General features: G+C 32.4%; 1 protein-coding gene and 1 long non-coding RNA gene across 2 annotated transcripts; one reads left to right on the forward strand and one right to left on the reverse strand.

Annotated features, from left to right (window-relative positions):
- Positions 1–4,553: 4,553 nt before the first annotated feature.
- On the reverse strand, positions 4,554–21,338 carry LOC105257497. The gene is made up of 3 exons (XR_889673.3): positions 21,245–21,338; positions 19,980–20,754; positions 4,554–4,929 (listed from the first exon to the last, which is right to left on the reverse strand). It is a non-coding gene; the product is annotated as an uncharacterized LOC105257497 (long non-coding RNA).
- A 714-nt stretch (positions 21,339–22,052) lies between these two features.
- On the forward strand, positions 22,053–23,282 carry LOC105257496 (40S ribosomal protein S17). Its single transcript, XM_011268151.3, has 3 exons — positions 22,053–22,121; positions 22,403–22,554; positions 22,965–23,282. The coding sequence occupies exons 1-3, from the start codon at positions 22,119–22,121 to the stop codon at positions 23,200–23,202; spliced, it is 393 nt and encodes a 130-aa protein (XP_011266453.1). The 5' UTR covers positions 22,053–22,118; the 3' UTR covers positions 23,203–23,282.
- Positions 23,283–23,644: the final 362 nt, after the last annotated feature.

A 23,644-nucleotide genomic window follows, 5' to 3' on the forward strand; every position in this document is an offset into this window, starting at 1 on the left:
TAAGGACACTCGCTCTTTGTCGTTTATCGAGAGCGGGAATATCATTAAAAGGATCGGCATAATTGTTCCTGTAACGAAACTTGCTCCCTTTTGCAAACGACATTTGACTCGGTTCAATTATTCGCGCCTTCACTGGAAGAAATTAAATTTTACAAGCACGTTGTGAAATCTATCAAAGATCTTCGTTACACCAGTATGTTAAAGCGCAAAGACAGCGAAGCGTAATCTCTCGATTCTTTTGACACAAACGGAAGTAAAAGCTTTATTATTCGTAACTAGGAAAACGCGAGAAAGCGTGAATATATAAAAGGAAAAAATGACTGTGATAATTTACATGTATTTGCAATTGAACATCGACGGTTAAATTAGATCGTACAAATTTTTGTCGCGATTAACCTCTTGATAAAAAGCATTAAAAAATTAAAATGCTTTATAACATAAATATAATTAAAATTGTTATTTCCAGAATAAGAAATAGTCGCTTTCGATACAAAGAGAAAATTTTCGATAATAATATATTATATTTATATATTATATTTACATTATATTTATATAAATTTATCATATTAATCATATTAATTACACATTAATTGCATAAATAAAATATTTACTATTAAAAATATTGTTTTTATTAGATAATTTTTATTGCGATTAATCTTTTGATAAAAAGCATTAAAAAACTGAAATACTTTATAACATAAATATAATTAAAATTGTTATTTCCAGAAATAATCGCTTTCGATACAAAAGAAAAATTTTCGATAATAATATATTATATTTATTATTATAAATTTGTCGTATTAATTGCATAATTAAAATATTTACTATTAAGAATATTGTTTTTATTGTATAATTTTTATTGCAGCGCGAATAATTATATAATTATTTGATCGTTAATTAATGCCGTAACCAATATTCTATCAAGTAGCTACAAATCACTTGAATATCGAAAATCTTGATGGAGATCTGGTTTTGACGAGAAAACCTGTGTGGCTATAGCATTTCGCATAGGAAATATTTTATATCGCGCTGCGTTGATCCCGACGTGGACACACAATTACGTGATTTGCATGATATTTTAAAAAACGTGGATAACGATTGCGTTTTTGCATTTTAAATGTGACATAACCGAAACGTTGCATCACACAAAAACAATGTGCATATTTCAATACACGCGGATGATTCGACATTTGAATTCATCTTCAATATAACAAGATTTCTGATCAAGGAAATTTCTTTTCTCGACATAAACGCATAAAATCTCAGTAATAATTTTGCAAGATATTAAAAATTAAAAAAATAAAAAGCGTTTCTTGATTTTCATCGTCTTTTTTCTCTTAATTTAAAGTTTCTCTTAAAGTTTTCTCTTTAATTTAAGGTTCTTTATTATTAAAGTAATAAGAATATTGTGAAATTATGGAAGAAAAAGAAATTTTTTGGTTGAGAAAAAATCGCATCAAATAAGCTTGATTATGCGCAGAAATTTCGAAACACTCCGTATATATCGGTCATATATTTCCGTCCTTGCGGTAATATATCGAGCAATATGAACGAGTGCTTAGCGTGCAATCGGGCTGTATAAATGAGTATTTAGCGTGCGATGTTTCTGTCGCGCATACACCGTTGCCTGACCGCGATATACGACTTTGGGAATGACGGTACGATATTTATCAAGCGCCTTATCAAGCAATGAACCGGGCATACTTCCCGTATCCTCCGATAGACAACGGGATATTCCAGTTGTGCGAAACGAAACGCGCTAACAATCTCACTCTCTCTCTCTCTGTCTCTGTCTCTCATGTTGTAATCGGAGTCGCATTCGTTAGGCACCAATCGACACGCCGTTGTCGACACGCGAGGCAAATGTATCATATATATATAGTGTTTCCAAACACTCTACCAATCAAAGTTTCGCCCACGTGATCTGGTTCAATTTAAAATCGATCTTATCGCGCGATAAATATCTAAAGATTATAATGATCTTCTTTTTCGCATATTTTAAACTTTGATCAATCTATTTAATTTCAATCATTTTTTATACTCGGAAAATCTAGCAGTTTTCGGTATAATTTATGAAATTTTAATAGTAGCATCATGGCATTTCAAAATATCATTAATATTAATTTTCATTAAAAAGCTAGTAAAAGGATGTAAAAAGGATAATTTATCTAAATATATATGAAATAACTGGCGTTAATCCATTTTAACTAGTCATTCCTAGTAAATGACGGTAGCGTAAAATGTGTGAATGAAAATAAATTAACAATTGTCTCGTGAATTAATCTCAATTCATGATTGTTTGGCATGTTATATTATCGTCACCTTAAACGATCTGCGAGGAACATTCTACATCGCATAGCCATTTCTAGTATAAACCGCGTTAGAGAACCCTCCGGCAATAGCTCCATCCAATCTGTCTCGTTAGATCGCATTCCCTGCCTGCCTCCTTCCTCTAACCCGTTCGACATGATCGACACCCTTTCCCCGTCCCTTGACCTCGCAGCACGACGGTGCAGCATCGACCGTAACGGAGCATCTAATCTCATCATCGACGACGGTACGGGTAAACGTCAATATCTGATTCGACGTAAGGGACGAACATGCGTTGTCAGAAGCTAGTCCTAGTAATCTTGCAAAGTGCAAGAATACTCGAGAAATCTCAAATTGCACTTGAGAAGCTCGTCGCTCTATAGACAATTTTGTCTTTCAAGAAGTTTGAAAATTTCGACAATACACTCTCTCTTTTTGACCGATAAATTCTTGCATTTCTTAAGAATCTTAAACATTTAAAAGTACACTGAGAAAAATCATTTGATTGTACCAACAAGACGTATATGAGTGAAGGCATTTTGGTTAAATCAAACAAGAATTTCTAGTTATCACGATAAAATTCGATTTTTTATAACTAGAATGTTTCATAGATTTTACTATAAGGATTTGGTTAGTATTTTCTGGATATTATGCAGCAAAGAAAGCTGTTATACTTTTTACCTCGTTTAACTTTATTGTTAACTTTAATTAAGTTAAACGATTTTCACTTTTATTTAATCTGTTTATTAAAATTCTGTCTTCACTTTTTTGATTTCATTTTTTTATATCAGTTTCTAATTTTATAAATTTCTCAAGAAATTAAATATAGCATACACACAGAATTATATCATTTCATATAGATTCCATAATATAGTATTGAGATAATTAAAAGTTGATAAAAAATGCCTTTACTGATTATTGTGCACTGAGAAAAATCGTTTGAGTGTACCAACAAGACGTATATGATTAAAGACCTTATGGTTAAATCAAACAAGAATTTCTAGTTATCATGATCAGACTCGATTTTTTATAACTAAAACGTTTAATAGATTTTATTATAAGAATTTGGTTAATGTTTTTTTATTTAATCTATAAAATTTCTTGTTGCATTAACTTGCATTAGCATTGTTGCATTAGCTTCTTTGCTGGAATTCAAAATATTCAACAGATTTTTGAGATTAGATGAACAAAATTTTAGACGACTTGGTGCTGGCGAGTTTAGTATTATTAACCAGAAAATTTGATAAATTCAAGAGGAAGAAATTAATCAGAATCATCTGATAATTCCTACAAGAATTTTGGTTCGTCCATTTTCCAACAGACATACTAGAATCTACCAGAACTTAAATCTACCAGAATTCTAATTAATACCAGATTTTTTTCTCAGTGCACTGTTTAGCAGTTTAATTTCTAACAAACTGAATTTAAAATAATTTATTCAATAATCTGGATTGAATTTATGCAATAATCTTGTTGGAATTCAGAATATTAAACAGACTTTTGAAATCAGATGGAAAAAATTTTAAACGATTTAGTGCTGGTGAATTTAGTATTATTAACAAGAAATTTGGTAAATTTAACAGGAAGAAATTAATCAGATTCATCTGGTAATTCCTACAAGAATTTTGGTTCGTCCATTTTTCAACAAACATACTGGTTAAATCTACCAGAATTCTAATTAATCCAACCAGATTTTTTTCTCAGTGTACTTGATAAATGTTATATAACTTTTGTCGACTAATTTTTTTCTAAACCATGATGCATAAATTATTTTCCATTTTGAAGAAAAGGAAAGGACCTTGAATTTTATATGAAAATTTGATGACAAAATTATCATTAGATTTGTAACAATCTTCTCCCTCTAATATATATATATATATATATATATATATATATATATATATATATATATTAGATATTATCTATATATTATATATATATATATATATATATATATATATATATATATATATATATATAGAAAAACTTTCTTTAGAGCTCGACGTTCTCGATTTCGCTCTCTTGGTACGAAAAAAGTGGCCCACTTACCTGTCCATGGTTGTCGAATCCGTGCTCCTGAGCGATCTCATCCGCAGTCTCCGGTCCGCTGGGCACGTAAACGGCGAACTGATTCGAATAGATTGGCACTGGTCGCTGCCGTGGTCTCGGTTCGGATCTCGCGCCGGCCAGCAGCGCGCACACAATCAACAACGTCACCCTGAAGATCATGTCGTCGACGACGAGTGACGACGACGGGTCCTATAATCGTCGCGGACGATATTATCCGACACTGATGGAGCGCGTGACGTCGCGACTGACGTTTCGGGACGTTAGAAAGCACGTGTCGCGCGTACAACGAATCTCGCGATTTAATTTACGATCGAGCGGGCGATCTCACGCGATCGATCGATCACGTTTCTCGACGCAACTCGCGAGTCTCGCATCGGATGCGCGCACTTTATTTCCGCGAGGATTCGCCGGCCTCGGGGAAAGACGAACGCGACGAGGGCTGACGGATGAAGTCGTGTCACGGGATGAAGACGGTGCTGCAAGTTTCGCTCGTCGTCGTCCTCGTTGTCAGCGAGACGGCGGTGCCGGGGCTAGTCTTATCCTCTTATCCTGCAACACAAAGACGAGGAAAACCACAGGTTATAGCCGGTGTGTATTCGCGTCACGCGCGCCAAGTCGGAAGGACGCGGTGGGAATTCTTGCGGGCGCCGAGCGTTGTGCGATATTAATTGTCACCGAGAAGCGGGGGAGGAGGGGACGAGGTGGGGGGGGGGATAGGTTCGTTTTTCCTGCTTCTTGACGTGCGCTCCACGGATTTGCATCACAATGTTTCGCCATGGGCGTGCACGCGAATGTTTGCAAACTCCCTCCCTCTTCCTCTTCTTCGCGCGCGTTGTTAAAAGTATTCTCATTCTCTCTCGTTCCTCGAGCGAGAGAAAGGAAGAGGTAGGAAACCAAAAACCCGCGTGTTATTTAATAACCGAATCCTTTGTTTTTGCGAAACGACGGCGTACGGTGACGCAATTGTTTTGCAAATAGCCGAGTGCGGCATACTTATTCATTTAGCGCGACGCGTACAAATAAACGTATTATATTGTAACAAAATGTATCGACGTGATAAAATGATTATGACGGTGCGGATGCGACCGTCGCATAACACAACGCAATTAAACTTGCATACGCGCGTTCCCGGTGATCCTCGGTTAACCGCCTAATAAATGTCATTACAATGACGGATTCTATCGTTCATTTTCCCTATTTGTGGTAAATTAATAAAGTTTCATACATCCATTTTGGATATTTCATTCGAGGTGACGTAACGACAAGCAGAGGGGTGATTATGTTCTTTCCCGTTTCAGGGAGAAGCTCGCGGAATTTATAAAGAAAGTTTGTGCTATAATTTTGGACGAAATTAGACTGATAAAAAAATCGATGATAAAATTGATTATAATTGCATGGTAAAAAAATTATAGTTCGGATACTCATTTTTGTAGTTAAATTTTACTATAATATTGGTAATATAAACTATATATGGTACCGAGAAACAATCAAACTTTTTACTATAATTTATAATAATTTCAAATATCATATAAGTAAAAAATGAAAGAAAGGAATGATACATATAATTTTACTATTCATATAGTCGTTGTAACATTAATAATGATAAATATTACTATATTATTATCTTTCGTTTAGATATTAATATAGTAGTAATAAATGAAAAAAAATATAATAACAGCTATATCGAAATAGTACGTGGAACCTGATGAATAGCACATTTAACAACATCAAACTTATTATTTGGAATGATTGTATGTGGCACATGTTTCTTCGCTTGCCGTTACGCGCACTACTCTTAACTTTTCTCGTATTCAATATTTATCATAAAAAGTATATAAAGGACTAGTATTAAACGCGTAAGATATAAAGTATATTTTTTTCCTCTTGGCAGTAGTGCAAGAAAGAGGATGCTACTCACACGCCAGGTTCTCGGATTGTATGCATGTGAGGATCCTCTTTCTGACATGTCACTGTTTATCAGTTTAATTTCAGACAAACTGAATTTAAAATAATTTATTTAATAATCTGGATTTCTTGTTAGGATTCAGAATATTAAACAGATTATTTGAAATTATAGACGCGAAAAAACTTTTAAACGACTTGGTGCTACGCATATTAAAAATCTGTAATATATCTAACATGTATTACAGATTTTCAATACTGATAGTGAATTTCGGAACACTACGTATAGCATAACCATATGATTACATGAAATGGATATTATGACTTTACGAACTGTATTTTCATGTTATATCAACTATATTTTTTACAGTAAAATGCACTATTATATATGCTTGGCGCCTTAAGATACTATGAATAATAATGAAATTATGATTTATTAGTATATTATTAGTATATTATTATTAGTATCTTATTCTATGATTTATTAGTATATTATTAACATATTAATATATTATTAGTATCTTATTCTATGATTTATTAGTATATTATTAGTATATTATTATTAGTATCTTAAGGCGCCAAGCATATATAATAGTGTGCATTTTACTGTAAAATTTAACTATAATTTCAATTATAATTTTTTATCAGTGTATAAACTAAGAATAATTTCGAATTCGTAACGGCTGTTATCGAATTGAAATCGTCAAGAGTAAGGGGAAAAATTAAAACGGAACTTGGTGAAACGCGTGGCAAAATGTTCCGATCAAAATTCGATTGTAAGCTATATAGTTTATAGTAGCTGAAGTTCGATAAGTAACTGGTAGACTAGTAAGGCAAAAAGAGAAGTTTGTTTCCAAGGCACTGTCGATAGTTAAGACGAAATGAGCGAAAAGCCGAACATGAGTCGAGTTTAAAGTTAATCGGACTCTCTCACGAAACCGTTACCGCTTGTAATAGTTAATCGAGAAATAAGCTGAAACACTTAGCGGATATGATTTATGTGCGTTATAATTTAAGAAATAAAAAATGCTTTAAAAATATTTAAACCATACAATTTGATCCAAATTGACACAATTATCGAGTAACAAATTTCACTGTTGCAAATAAATGAGATGCAACCAATTTTGTGAGGTAAAAAATCTTGCATTATGTAAATTAAATATTAATCATGTATTATATCTTCAGTCAAATATAAACATTGTTATCGTGAAAATCGATATAATACACAATTATGCGATAAATATTAATTTATTAATCATTTAAAAATCCTCGTTCGCAATTGCCCTAGTGTCTAATTCTAATTAGTTAACGTCATCTACTTTTATTAATTATTCTCTATTCACTAATCATTATTTACTCGAAACAATTACAATCATAAGAAAAGATTGCAGTTTGCAGAAAAAATTACAATGATTTGCATTTATTTGCTCGTAATAGCATCAATCAAATGTGTGATTTAAATTTAACAGCGGATCAAATGCTAATTAATCGAGTAGTGATTGTAAATCCGGAAATTAGGTAAAAACTTCGAATTTCGTTTACTGCATTTCATCTACTGCAAGTTTCGTCGAATGCAAATTCGCGAAAACGAGGATCAATGATTAATGCCGGAAAAATGCAAACTCTCTTAGCGGCGAGCTAAAACATCTCGGAGATGTAGACCAAATTATTTAGGGAAAATTCATCTCTCAGATCGGTTCTTTACTTGTTTAGAGTAATAATAACGCGTTACACCGTCGCATCTTGTGCGTCGATCTTATCATTTACTGTCTATTCTCAGCGAGTAGTGAATATTCTCAAAGTGAGTATAGCGAGATACAGCGAATGAACACGAACATTACATGTATACGTCCGTTCACCTTAACTCATTAAGACCCAAACGTAAAATGAGACGCCTTTGATGCGAGCCATGTCAGATAGCTCGCTTTGATAATAAATGAAATGCTACTGGAACTGGTAAATTCGCTGCGCCAAAGAAAATCGGGTATCAAATTAACTGTCATCCCGAACATCGGAGAAATTACGAAGCTAGTTTATTTAATATACGAATTTTTTGACCTTATGCTTGACGAATAATTCACCCGGAGCAGTACCGTGCGAACATATCAAGATGAAAATTTCATACGTCAACGTAATAAAATTCATCGCGCAAAAATTCGTTTGCCGTCCGCTTCAATTTATGGACCATCCAGATGAGTGAATATCAAATAGATGCATTATTCGACGTTGATTTTAAATAAACAATGAATGAAGGCGTTCGTCGAATACCAATTTTCATTATCAACGCAAAAAAATAAGTCAAACACAAAAGGCTGAATTGATTGCAAAATCTCTTTTGAATTTTATTTATTATTGCAGAATTTTCTCATCATTTTTCTCTTATAAACCTTAACAAAATGCGCGAAAAATTTTTATATAAATTTAAAAGTATAACAAGTATATAAGGAAATTTTAAATTTTATGAAATATAAAGAAAAATATTATATTTGTACAGCTATGTAAACTTTTTAACAAATTTTTTGTTTCGTATTTTATTTTATTATTTTTTATAATTTTATTATTCAATATATTGTACTTTTGTTTTATTTTATTATTTTTATTTTAATTATTTTATTTTTACTTGTTCAATTATATATATATATATATATATATATATATATATATATATAAAACACACATATGAAATATTAATATTTAAAAAAATTTGTGGAATTGGCATATTTTCAGTAGAGGAATTTCCATTAAGTTTACATAACAGCGCTGACTTGCTATTTATGGCGCTCACGATGTATGCCATTTTTATATGATTCGTTGTTCGATAATGCGAACTCGACAAAACTTTCGCAAACTCTGACAGGTCGAATTTTAAGATTCAAATGCTTTCAAGATGAATCTATTCATTTAAAAACGACAATGTCGAGTAGCTGATCGTAACACGTGATGTTTGAACGACAAGTAGCGACCAACTTTGATGACGTCAAGATTCTCTGTACTATTTTTAGCACACGAAAAACTGCTTCAAGAAATCTGCTTCTTTGAATCGTTCATATCTTCTATATATTAAATCGTATCAAGTAGGTGTTAAAACGAAATAAATTAGCAGCTGCGTATTTTTGATCGCTTTCTATCACTCATGTATCACAAGTGAAGAAAAGAAGTGAAACTTGCTCGAAGAATTTCGACATAATCGACAACTTGATTATTGAAATTGTACGGATAATTCATTAAAAACTCCAGTTTATCTCCCGGATTTTTAAACTAATAAAAAGTTTAATTGTTAGATTTAAAAAAAAAAACTTTACGGATAAAATTAAATCTAGTTTCTTAGTTTCGTAGTTGAAAGAAATAAAGAACTAAGTACATCGAGTGTTCTACAAACGTCAGCCGGTACTTGAAGAGGGAAAAAAAATTCTGCGCGGAAAAAATTCGCGATTAAATATGTCGCAGATATATTTATATGTATATATCCTTATTAAACACGAAGAATTGGGTCGAGTTGAGCGCGATTCACAAAAGGAAAACGACAATATCTTCTGTCGTGTACTACTTAAATTGCGAAAACCACTTGCGCGACACTATCATCCGCAATTACGAAGACCGCGTACTTTGAGAAGGCCGACGAAGAATATAAACTCGTCCCAATGAAACTTTGGAGCGCTCGCTTCCGTGTTAATGTTCGCAAAAGTTAAATCCCGAGTGAATACAGGTCAGCAATAAAGCGCTCCTAGGCAAGGATAGCTGCGTTTACCAGGGAAAATACGGTCAGCAAGACCGACACGGAGTTTCTCGCCCGAAAACAGGATCGCTCAGCTGTTAACGCCTCTCGCGATATCGCTCCATTTCACGTATACGCGATGTAATAAGAAATATGTAATTCTTGCGCACACTAAGTAACGATTAATTAAAAATCTCTGGAAAGTTGAAACTTAATGCAGTGAAATAAACAGATTGCACATCATGTGTATTTGCGTTCGATATTTCTTGGCTTATCATTTAAACATATATTATACATTGTAAAATAATTTTAAGTTATTAAAATATGGCAAATATGGGGGAAATATGTTATTATACATATAATTAATTTATTTAAGTTATTAAAATATTTATAATATATTTATAATATATTTATTAAGTATAATATAGTTATAATATATTTATTAATATTTATTATTTATATTATATTTATTAAATATTTATAATATATTTATTAAGTTATTAAAATATAGCAAATATGGGGGAAATATGTTATTATACATATAATTAATTTATTTGTTATTATATAATTTTTTATTATTATTTTTATTATTATTTTATTGTTACATAATTTTTTAATTTATTATGTAATTATATCAATAATAATACATAAGAAAGGTACGATATATTATATTATAATGTAAATTGATGTCCGTAGAAATGAAATATTACGTACCAAAAAAAAAAAAAAAAGAAATTAATTAAAAATCTTGGAAAATTCGTATTTTATTCGTAATATTTAAATTTATTTCGAAGCTGAGAATAAAGCCGGATTTAATTATCGGGCTACAACAATTATTCGTCGAGCACAAAGAGTTAAAAGAGGCGTCTTCGCGCTTGCATCTTCGGATTCCACGGAAGTCGAGACGAACGACAATGTTGGAGAATGCTTTCCAACAATTAAGCGTTCGTAATCTCTCAGCGTTCCGACTCTCTCAAGTCGCTCGTAAAAACTCGCCGGCCGGATTTCTCCGGGCGACAATGTCGAAGGTTAAAAAAGGATAATACAATTGTTGCCCCCTTCGTCCCTCTTCTTATCTTTATGCTTCTCGATATAATAACGTCCCCCTTTAAACGAGCAACGACCGAAAAGGATCGTATCGCACGTACGTAACCCGTGTGGGATAAAAGCCACAAAGACTGAAACCGCGATACGAATATCAAGTGCAATGTTATATATAAAATCCGGATGTATGCATTTCTTTCGTCGCGAAATTTTGCCATTCGTGAATGCGTGTCCGTCTGCAAAAAGAATTACCGATGATCTGCGCGGATTAAATGAATAACAGGATGCAAAGAAATTCTATGCGTCCAATGAAGGATTTAAGAAAGATCGTGATTAAAATCGTATCGAAAAACAAACGTATGAAATATATGAATTATGCAATTTTATTTTTCTACTTTTAATATCATTTCCAATATTGTTTATAGAATTTTTTTTTTAATTTATATATATCTCGTTATATAATTTCTCGAATAAAAATTAAAAGTTATATAAACCGTTACATAAAGGTTACAATTTTACTTTTCTCCCTTTTTTTCTTTAATTTTATATTCTTACAATTTTTTTTATATTGTATTATAGATTATATTATATATGTATGGTTTATAATATATATTTTTAGCGCATAATATTTAAACTTTTAGACATGTATTTTTCAATGTATTCTATTTTTCTGTTAAGTTTTTCTTTTTAGAATTATCTTCTGTTTTTCTTTTTAGAATTATCTTCTGTTAAGTTTTTCTTTTTAGAATTATCTTTTCAGAGATGTTCAAGCTGCACATAATGGTAATTGACATTTTCATGGCAGAGGTTAAGAGTCGCGTGCGGTTTCCTGAAAATAAATGGCACGCGAGCCAGACTTCAATTCAGTGATATTAAACGATATTTGCGATATCAAATGAAATTTTTCGTGATTAATTCGTGGACCGCATGTATTGTGCTTATGATAAATTATACTTAATATTACATTTCCACAATCAGATGGCTGAATCATTTACTGTCTAATATTTCATAGATTTGTGTTAAGCCGCGCAATGATAAGAATACAATGATAAGACTATCGTATAAACTCGTTTAAGCATATTAGACAGAAATTAATATAAAAATATTGTTTACATATTTTTTAAATATTTTAATACATATTAGATGTTGGGTTTTCTTCCACATACAAATTTCTAAATTGCAAATTGCAAAATTCTGCTTTTGTATTTCGAAGAACGATGCTTCTTTTTTGTTACCTTTATTAAGCTAGCAGGACCAAATTAGCAAAATCAAATCAAACCTATCAGATTATTTAGTACCTATTTTGTACTAATTTGTACCACTAATAATAATTTTGTACTCTGTGCAGTTTCAAAAAAAACCGTGACACTGCCACCTTAATATTAAGTCAGCAGGGCCACAATAAAAAAAAAATTAAAAAATAAAATCAAGTACCGAATTATAACAGGCTGAATTTGTACTAATTTGTACCACTAATAATAATTTTGTATCTTGCGAAATTTCGAAAAAAACCGTGACACTGCTAGCTTAATATTAAGCCAGCAGAACCACAATATGAAAAAAAAAAACAAAAAAAGAAAATCAAGTACAGAAATATAGCAGACTGAATTTGTACTAATTTGTACCATCAAAAAAAACTTAATATATTCATCCCTTCGGCTTCAAACAACCCCCAATTGAAGTTCGCCTTATCAGTCTCAAGAATAAAGTACTCTACCCCATCGGCAGAATCAATCGCTACTTACACACTCGACGCGGCATAATTTGTACCACCAAAATATAAAATTTCAGATTTTGTACCCCAGCCGATTACTCAAAAACTACCCTTGACCCCGATCAGTCTCAAGAATAAAGTACTCTACCCCATCGGCAGAATCAATCGCTACTTGTACGCTCGACGCGGCATAATTTGTACCACCAAAATATAAAATTTCAGATTTTGTACCCCAGCCGATTACTCAAAAACTATTTTCGACCTCTATATAAAGTTTCAATTTTTATAAAAATATAAAGTTCCATTTTTTGTACTAAACTGTTCTTTTTTAAAATTACATTTAGGAAGAGAATTTATTCTTTTTTATGATTCTATATATACAAATATCAATTAAACATATATATGTATGCGTGAAACTAAGAACCATATTAATATCCACGTTAAAATACAGTTACCCCATATATTAACTTCTCAATAAAATTATAACAGTAATGGTTAGGAATGTAAAAACAACAATTTCGAATTTTTATATTAGAAACAAATTAAATTTATTGAAAGACATGAGAAAAGAATCTTAACTCTATCACAATTTCTTGAGACTGATCGGGGTCGGGGGTAATTTTTGAGTAATCGGCTGGGGTACAAAATCTGAAATTTTATATTTTGGTGGTACAAATTATGCCGCGTCGAGTGTGTAAGTAGCGATTGATTCTGCCGATGGGGTAGAGTACTTTATTCTTGAGACTGATAAGGCGAACTTCAATTGGAGGTTGTTTGAAGCCGAAGGGATGAATATATTAAGTTTTTTTTGATGGTACAAATTAGTACAAATTCAGTCTGCTATATTTCTGTACTTGATTTTCTTTTTTTGTTTTTTTTTTTCATATTGTGGTTCTGCTGGCTTAATATTAAGCTAGCAGTGTCACGGTTTTTTTCGAAATTTCGCAAGATACAAAATTATTATTAGTGGTACAAATTAGTACAAATTCAGCCTGTTATAATTCGGTACTTAATTTTATTTTTTAATTTTTTTTTATTGTGGCCCTGCTGACTTAATATTAAGGTGGCAGTGTCACGGTTTTTTTTGAAACTGCACAGAGTACAAAATTATTATTAGTGGTACAAATTAGTACAAAATAGGTACTAAATAATCTGATAGGTTTGATTTGATTTTGCTAATTTGGTCCTGCTAGCTTAATAGAGGTTTTTTTGTTTGTCTTTGTTGAAATCAGCCTTTTTTATACATAATAATATCGTACTTTCTATATCGTGTAGAAAAATTTTATAATTATTTTATAGTTTAAGATCATCCATGCATATCAGTATTTTCGCGATGCATTTTTTATTCCCTCAAAAATGCGCACTTCAGAATAAATATTTCGCCGCAAACGATATGCATAACCGCGTATGGGATGGGGCCCAATCATGGAAAATTGAGGGTGAACTCAGGGAAAAAAATGCAAAAACTATTACGAGTGCATTCACATACGCGTTTCCGCGTAAAAATGAATTTCGTCCGAGATGAATTTGTATCCGCTTTTTTTTTTTGAAAAACGCTTTCGAAAACAGGTGGCGAAATGCATCGTGCATGCATAAGACAATTAATTGCAACTAACCGTCATAGCATGTGACATAAAGGTACGTACTCATATTCCACTTTCAGCAATAAATTTTACTACTTCGCCTGATACTGAACTCTATATTTTTCTCTTGAAATTCATTCACAGTTTCAACTGAGAGTCTCAGTGTGCATATAAAATATAAATGTAAAATATGAATTAGATATCGGTTTTAAATGTTTTCAAAATTTATGTAAAATTAATACAATGTATTAAATTAATGATCATATGTAGATGAGAGAAAATTTATTCATCGTTCTAAAAATGTAATCAAAATTCGAATAAATCAGCATATTTACAATATAATAAACATGTATAAAGACACTTTTTTTATAAATTATATATTTTTATGTATACTTTATATAGATATTCTCCATATTCTCCAGATTATGTAAATATATCATATATCGATTAAATAAAATCTCTGCCAGTTGGCAACTTTTAGCAATATGTAAGAGAGTTCATGTTCTATGTGAACAAGGCCTAGCATATAATGTGTATTATTACGTAATTATAGACTGACGTAAAAAGCAGATTCTTTTTTTCGTGTTATTTCATGTGTAACGATTTTTACATAGAAACATGTCAATTTTTAACATTGCGTGTTCTGAGTTGCTCGGTAAAATGATAATATATGCAACGTTGATATTCGCGTTCTGTATTTATATACGCATTTTATTTTTTATACTATATATGTATATTTTATGAATATAAATATAATATATTTTATATTTTATTTATACTTTATTTTATTATTTTTAAATTGTAATAAAATCTTTTTATACAATGTTAAAAATAAGATATCATATTTTTCTTGACTAGAGCTAAATGTAGTTGGATTTAAATCTTATGCTGAAATTAAACACACAAAAATTTCCTTAGCTTATAATAAAAAGTAGAATAAAAAAAATTTTTAAATGCAGGAAGAAATATTTTAATGTAATGTTTAATGAGAAATGAGAATAGCCTTTGTGGGATAAATTATAAATTATACCACTATCACAAATCTTAATAACATATTCGAGTTATATAAATTAATGATAATAAATTAATGTTTCCACGCTGACTTGCATCGATATATCATATATATGTTTCATAAATCTATAATATACGATTTATTCAAAAATAAAAGTGTCATATATACGGTTTACCTCAAATTTTATATTTTATATATGTCACGGAATTTTTTGTACATTTTATTTATTTCATGTGTGCATTTCTACACATATCAGATATAAAAAATTGAGATAAATCGCACACACTGTTTTTAAAAAAAATATGCTACAAACAGATATAGTTCGAGGGATTGTCCTATTGATTCAAAGGATTATCACGGATTATCACTTATAATATTGCATTGTATATCGATCGCTATGTGCCTATGCTTTGTGCCGATTCTGGTTTATAATCACAGATGAAACGAACAGGTACTTATATATATCGCGCACTAGAGAGATAAATTAATGGCTCGCCTAAACAGCAATGTAATTATGGCGCAGAAACGCAATTTTTGCACGCAATCTAAAGCAACGATATTGAATAATAATTGGAACAATCAATCGCGCTGGAAAATTGGTTGGTAGCGAGTTATCATTTTGCGTGACTGGTTATGTTTCAAGAAGATAATACCTATTCTCTCTAATTTTAAATTGTTAAAATTTTCTATATTAAAGATAAAATCATTTCGTGTAAAAATTAAACAAAAAATAATATAAAAAACATTATTTTTAAAACCAGGAATTTAAGACATACACATTTATTTTTAATAATTTTTTGCTTTTAACAACAATTCATATTCACAATGAATTTTCCTCCGGTTACGGAAATTTCAGTCACGTTCAATAAAACCCTACTTTAAGATTCTATTTTTTTTAATATTAAAACGCGGAGCAAATTTTTGTTCGCGGTTATTTGATACATTAGACGCAAAAGAGTGTTCACTGTTCTCGACACTCACGCGCAATTTTCCACTGAAGTTACAGTCGTCCGGGTACGGTGAAAAAACCCCGTGAAAAAAAGATGAGAGAAAAGAGAGGGAGTGGTGGCGACCCGGTTGCGTCAAGATGGAAGGAACGGAGTGTACATCACGAAGGAGTTGGATCGCGCGAGAGTGTACTCTGTCGTGCGCCGTAATTACGCAGTATTACGAGCGGCGTTACGACGGGGATGTTACGTTAACGCGGTTCGTGTTGTACGTGGCGCGCGCACGCGAATTAAGAAGACGGAATTAAAGCGGAGCTGCAAATTCATTCGTGCGACTGGCTTTACGACGCCGCCGACCGAGATAGAAAACCCTCTTTCACACGAGCAATAATTTGCAACCGTATTTGCGCGACGGAAAAATTTTCGAAATAATTATATTTCTCCAGATTCAAAGTCGCAAGAGAAAAATCAGATCTTTATTTTCAGAAATTTTATCTTTAAGGATGTTTTGTATATATTTTTAAAATATTGAGAATTGAAAATTGTACAGAATGTCCTTACATAGAATAGTTTAGAATCTTTAGTACAATTTTTAAATCAATTCACTAAAGCATTCACAAGTTATAAGAATTTTAATTTGCGCCGAATTGACATGTGTTCTTATGGGAAACACGTCGATTCAAATGACAAAAACACATGGAAATAATTCAGAATTTGTTTAAAATTTGCACCAAAGAGGATATTCGTCAATATTGATTTTCAGCTACTTTTTGCTGGATTTGTACATACAAAAATTTTCATTAAATTCTCAATATTTTGGAAATAGGTACGAAACATCTTAACCTTAAGTCATATTATAATTATTCTTATTAATCTTCTTAAAGATATTTTGTACCTATTTTCAAAATATTGAGAATTTAATGAAAATTGTACAGAATGTTCTTACATATGTTTAGAATCTTCAGTACAATTTTTAAATCGATTCACTAAAGCGTTCACAAGTTATAAGAATTTTAATTTGCGTCGAATTGATATGTGTTCTTATGGGAAACACGTCGATTCAAATGACAAAAACACATGGAAATAATTCAGAATTTGTTTAAAATTTGCACCAAAGAGAATATTCGTCAATATTGATTTTCAGCTACTTTTTGCTGGATTTGTACATACAAAAATTTTCATTAAATTCTCAATATTTTGGAAATAGGTACGAAACATCCTTAAGTCATATTATAATTATTCTTATTAATGTTCTTAAGGATATTTTGTACCTATTTTCAAAATATTGAGAATTTAATGAAAATTGTACAGAATGTCCTTACATATGTTTAGAATCTTCAGTACAATTTTTAAATCGATTCACTAAAGTGTTCACAAGTTATAAGAATTTTAATTTGCACCGAATTAACATGTGTTCTTATGGGAAACATAATCATGTCGATTCAAATGACAAAGACACATGAAAATAATATTCAGAATTTGTTTAAAAATTGCAAAAGTTTAGATACAGAGGAAATATTTGGTCAAATAATATTATACAAGTACTAACTGATTAAAAAGATATTAAATATAATTCAATAAAGTTAGCCATGTATCTGTCACAAGGGGAAATTCTCTGCCAAAAGTTAATCATTTCGATTAACAAAATTCGGAATATTTCAGTAAAAACGCAATAAATATTAAAAAATATATCTCTGCACTGTAGCCAAGATCAAATTATAATATTCCACACAATTTCTTGCTCAAAATACAAAAGTGGATATATTTGTCAATATTGATTTTCAGCTTTGCTGGAATTATACATATCAAAACATCCTTAAAATAGATTGAGAACAGATTTTACATAATTGTATTATTGCACCTGTTGATGGCTTATATAATCGCAAACAATGGAAGAGAAAAAAAGAAAGAGGGAATTTTTTTTTATAAAAATATCTTTTGAATGAAGTTTCAGTAGAAATTCGCGGTGAATTCTGCAGCGAATCGTATAAAACGGGCTTAAGAGACCCGAGAAAAGAAGGGCGCTCGCTCGCCGACTCCTCTAATGCCCGCATATTTCGCGACACGTCGCGTGGAGAGACAGTGACTCAACTCGCGCTACGCGCGATATTTCTCGTGCGCGACGTTTCATGCATACGGCATCGATGACGATTTTTCAGCGGTGTGGCTTTCTCGCTGCTTCACTGACGGATTGATGTACTTGCATTTCGTGCATTTATTATAAAAGATGAAAAAAGATTATTGAAATCTTTGTAAATAAAACCTTTTTTGCGTTTTTTCTCACCACGAACGCGCAAAATCCATCATTATATCGTCTAAAAATTGCCGACGTTCATTAATTATTTTTATTTGCGATAATTTATCAATTAGTAAATTTATCAAATCCCATAGTCAAAATACGTTCAAGATAGCTACAAGGCGCATAATCTTGTATATATAATATTTGTTACAGTTTCAATTTATAATATATGGTGTATTAGGTTACGTTCATCGCGGTCGAATCTTAATTTATGTACATAATTATGTACATGTTATCGCACGCGAGGAAATCTATCGCGAAGCGCGAGTATAATATAAATAATTCCTTCATTTATATAACCCTAAATATGCGAAAACTAAAAGAAAAATTAGTTTATTTATATCACGTAAAGTATCGTCTAATTTTAAACAAATGTTAGAAATACCACATGACGTTTACGAAATGTATATACTTTCTTTTTTTATTCTAATTGTTTTCAAAAAAATGTTTGACTAATCGAAATCAACATTATATTAAAACGAAGGAGAAATTTTGAAGTAATATATGTAAAGATGGCAGTTAAAAATATTTATTCTTTGTAATAAAAGCAATTCTATATAAAAAATGATGACAGGATAATAAATATATGACAGAATAATAAAAATATATTTCACAAGAGATGCTACGCCAAAATGAAAGAGTGATTAACTCCGCATTAATGCGAGCCAGAATTTCACCATCGTATTCTTAAAAGCGTGATCAAGGTCGACTTGGACTTTTCAACGAAAGCAAAAGAGATGAGAGACGTACATTATTCATGACCTTTCGGAGCAGAGAAATTTCGAACGAACACACGCGATCGCCGATTAAAAACGTTTATTTGCCTCGAGTCCTATATGCACGATTCCTGCGGCAAGAAATCGCGAAGGACGAACACGTGCGCGCGCGCGTAGAGGTGAAAGTCTTGACAGAGTAGTTGGAGTACGCGTCGAGTGTCAGCTGACGAAAACGAAGACACGAAGCAACGATACGTCGACAGATATTGTGACACGTCGCGATTAAGATAATATCCCGATCACAAACCGGAAGTAACGAGAAACATTTCCTTTTTTCCTTTACATATATCTATCGTTTCTCGTATTTAAAAAACGATTATTTAAATATTCAAAAAAGTGTAAGAAAAAAATAATATATAAACATTCAAAAAAGTTTAAGTGTAATTTAAATATAACTCTCCAATTGCGTAAGGTATATCCAAAGTGTCCTTGATCGAACGCGTGGCTGTTTCTGATGCATATTAAATATACGTCGATAATGTTAGACATATGAAACGCTCAATGCTCCGAGAAACAGAGTTAAAAGAGGAATTATCGGACAACGACTAATGTCACGTCCGGTGATTCCACGAACATGGGATGACTATGCACAAGATACAAGACTTACCCGATGTAACAGACGCCCGTTCTTCCGCAGTCGATGACAGACTCGCAGGGGAAGGAGAGGTTATGCGTCGCAAGCTCTCGAGAGGACACGGCAATGTCACCAGATCGAAGCACGACGTATCACGGAAGAGGCTTCTATCTGTTTGCACTGTGACATGTTTCTCTTCCGGCGACACACGATCGACTTGGAAAGCCTCTTGACGAAGGGACCGATCAGGCTACCGATGACGAGAGGACGGACAAAAAGAAAAACGATATAGTTCGCACTCGCGCTTATTATCCGAAAAAACGGAGAAGAGAAAAAGAGAGGAGGAAGTAGATGAGAAGAGAGAGAGACGCGACCCGAATTTCCTACCCGATAGCGAACCCGATCGCGCGCGCGTCCCGCTACCACTGGGTGTAGCGCACCGAGCGTAGCATCGCACACTGACTGTTCTCACCGTTCACCAAGGCGATAAACAAACTCACCGCCTTTCCTCTACCACGCCGCGACTCTGCGCACGCTCGCCCTCGTCCCGATCTCCCCGCTCTACCCGCACGATCACTCTCGCTCGCACTCACGCGCACCCCACACGTCGACGGTCCTCCTCGCACTGACGTCGCGCGCGCTCCGCCGTCTTTACCTTGGCCTGCGCACGCATCTCCCCCCCACTCCGTCGCCCGCCAGCCGCTACCGAAACGCTGCTGCGATCTATGTTTCCCGTCTGTCATTAATATATCCACCTACGCTTTATGCACTGTATCGAAATATTATCGTCCGCGTTAGTATTCTCGACCTATTGTTGGTAATATTGTAAAAAAAAGGTATACCGACAGATTTAGCTCTATGTAAAATATTGAGAATTTTATGCTAACAAGCGTAATTATATATCATTACTTGACAGAAGCAACACGAGGGAGAGTTAAAAAGATATATATTGTGATTTGAGACATCATTATGCTTTATATATATATAAAAATAAAAAAGAATGATTTTAAAAATTTGCCTTTATTCTTGTATTGCTTGTTAGAATAATATATAAAATAATTAATGGCGATTCAAAGAGCTTGGTTTATTAATAAGAATGATAAAATGTAATTAAGGCTTGATGGAGTTAAATATATATAGCATATCTAGTGCACTACATTTCACTTCCGTTATACTTTGACGAGAAAAAGATGGCGTAAAATATATAAGTCACGAGATGGAATTTTACAGGCAAATGATCGATATATCAAAATCGTCGTATTGAAATATAATAACATTTGTATTACACAGATTAATACCTTATTTTATGACGATGATTTTTCACGCGAGAGATTAATTTTTACAACACAATCCCGAAAAATACGAAGCGATCCACCCGTCGCGTATCCACAATTAATTGCGACGAAAATCTACTAAATCTACTTAATAGTGGTAATACTGCTTTGAAATATTGGAACGAGTCCTTATTCGTTTAACTTCACATTATAATATTCTGATATTTTTTTTCTAGAGATATTTTCTTTAAATATCAAAAATATACATCGAGAAGAAAAGATAATAAATTAATCGCATAATATATATAATTTACAAATTTTCCAACACTAGATATAAATAAAATATCTTCGAGAAAAGGGAAACAAAGTAATATTTTAACACAAATACAAAGTAGATAATAAGATTATCTTAACATGCTCAATTAATTATTTATTATAGAAGATTTAATTATACTTCATGAGCATGTAGGTTCTTTTTTTTGCGCATTGATATCTTTCTGTTATTATTCTTACTTACTTTGATTATCCGAGGTACATTTCAAAACGTCTTCTCCAAGGAAATTTTGCTCGACGACCGACTCGGAACCAATCAGGAACGATCTGAAGGTTTCGGAACAGTCATCGAGTACAAAATTTTCTTTAGAGTAGATGTTTCGGAAAGTAATTTTAGAGCCACAAAGCATTTGACCAATCGAGACAAAAGAGACAAAGATTTCTTTGTCTTGATTGGTCAGATGTTTCGATCACTAGTAACATCCAATCGGATGCAACTTTATTCTTCTCGCAAGTCTCTAGATTAGTTCGCGACTTGTCCGCTTGTCGGCGACAGCATCGAGAATCTAGGTTAGTGACTTTCTTTCATTTCGCGTTTCGTGTTCCTTCCGATACACAAGCCAACATGGTGCGTATGATAATGCAATATATTCTAATATTAATCCGTAAACGTTGCGACAATCCGCGAAAGCTCGCTAAAAATTAACACACGCTCGTTTCATGTATTATTTACTTGAGCCGAAAATGCAAATATTAATCGATTGAGAACTGTTGTAACAATACGAGGGCTCGCGATTGTAAATTTAGGTTATGTTAGAATTTCGCTCGAGCGATTCACAACAATAGTGCATAAACCGTGCGATTGTGCATCATATAATTAATTCATGTTGTTTTTTTCATAATTTATAGAGTCGTGTCAGAACGAAGACGGTCAAAAAGGCCGCGAAGCTCATTATCGAGAAATATTATCCACGTCTTACTTTGGACTTTCACACGAATAAGAGGATATGCGAGGAAATTGCTATCATTCCCAGCAAATCTTTGCGCAATAAAATTGCCGGGTAAGTACATGATGATTCCATTTCACAGAAACTTATATTATTTCATCAAGTAGCCAATAACCGAATTTGTATAATAGCTTTAATAAAGAAAATAGGATAATTATTTATCATTTTAATATTTAGCATAATAGGTAGAATAATTACCATATTTTCACATAAATTAATTCCTTTAATTCTTATTCCTATAATTTTATATGTTCTCCATTAAGCAATCTTAGGATTCTCAATAATAATAGTATAATAACTGTTATAAATAGCGCAATAGTAGCATCGATATATTTTATATAATATGATAATACAGCTGTCACAGTTTCATTGATTATTTTATAAACGCTTCTTTTTAAAAGACTAAACAAATTTTCAATAATAATAATATAAGTAAGTACTATATATTTTTATTATGCCATTAGATTTGTCACTCACCTGATGAAGAGGCTTAGACACAGTCAGGTACGTGGTATCTCCATCAAGCTTCAGGAGGAAGAGAGGGAACGCAGAGACAACTATGTTCCCGAGGTCTCTGCTTTGGAGCACGACATTATTGAAGTCGATCCCGAGACCAAGGAAATGTTGAAGATGTTAGAGTTCAACAACATCACTGGACTCCAACTAACGCAGCCTGTTCCACAATTCAGCAGACGGACTTAAAGTTCACTCCCTTTCACCTTACGCTATAAACAAAATGGTTGGTCCTGCATTTTTTAAATAAAATTGCAAACCAACACTCACTATTGTACTACTTATCTTTTCCACAACATAAAGTCTTTTATGAACCTTAATCATTAATAATTCCTAATTTTAATAATTAGTAACTATAACACTGTTTTTTTTTCAAGTCATTAAAAGATGTTCATTCATCTGGATATAGTTTTGATTGTAGAAATTTAAAATTTTTTCAATTTATCTGTATAATTTCGATGCGAAATATCGAAAAGAAAGTTGGAAATGATACGATTTACAAATACAAAAAAGGAATGTAAAAAAAGGAGGAACAGCTGAGAGTCGGCGATGCGCGTGCGCTCAGTCCGCCATTTTAATCGCGCTGGAAACTTGCGACAATCGTTAAACCAAAGTATTACGTTTCCGACAA

Source organism: Camponotus floridanus, unplaced genomic scaffold, assembly GCF_003227725.1.
Source record: "Camponotus floridanus strain SB8 unplaced genomic scaffold, Cflo_v7.5 scaffold56, whole genome shotgun sequence".
NCBI classification, from domain to species: domain Eukaryota; kingdom Metazoa; phylum Arthropoda; class Insecta; order Hymenoptera; family Formicidae; genus Camponotus; species Camponotus floridanus.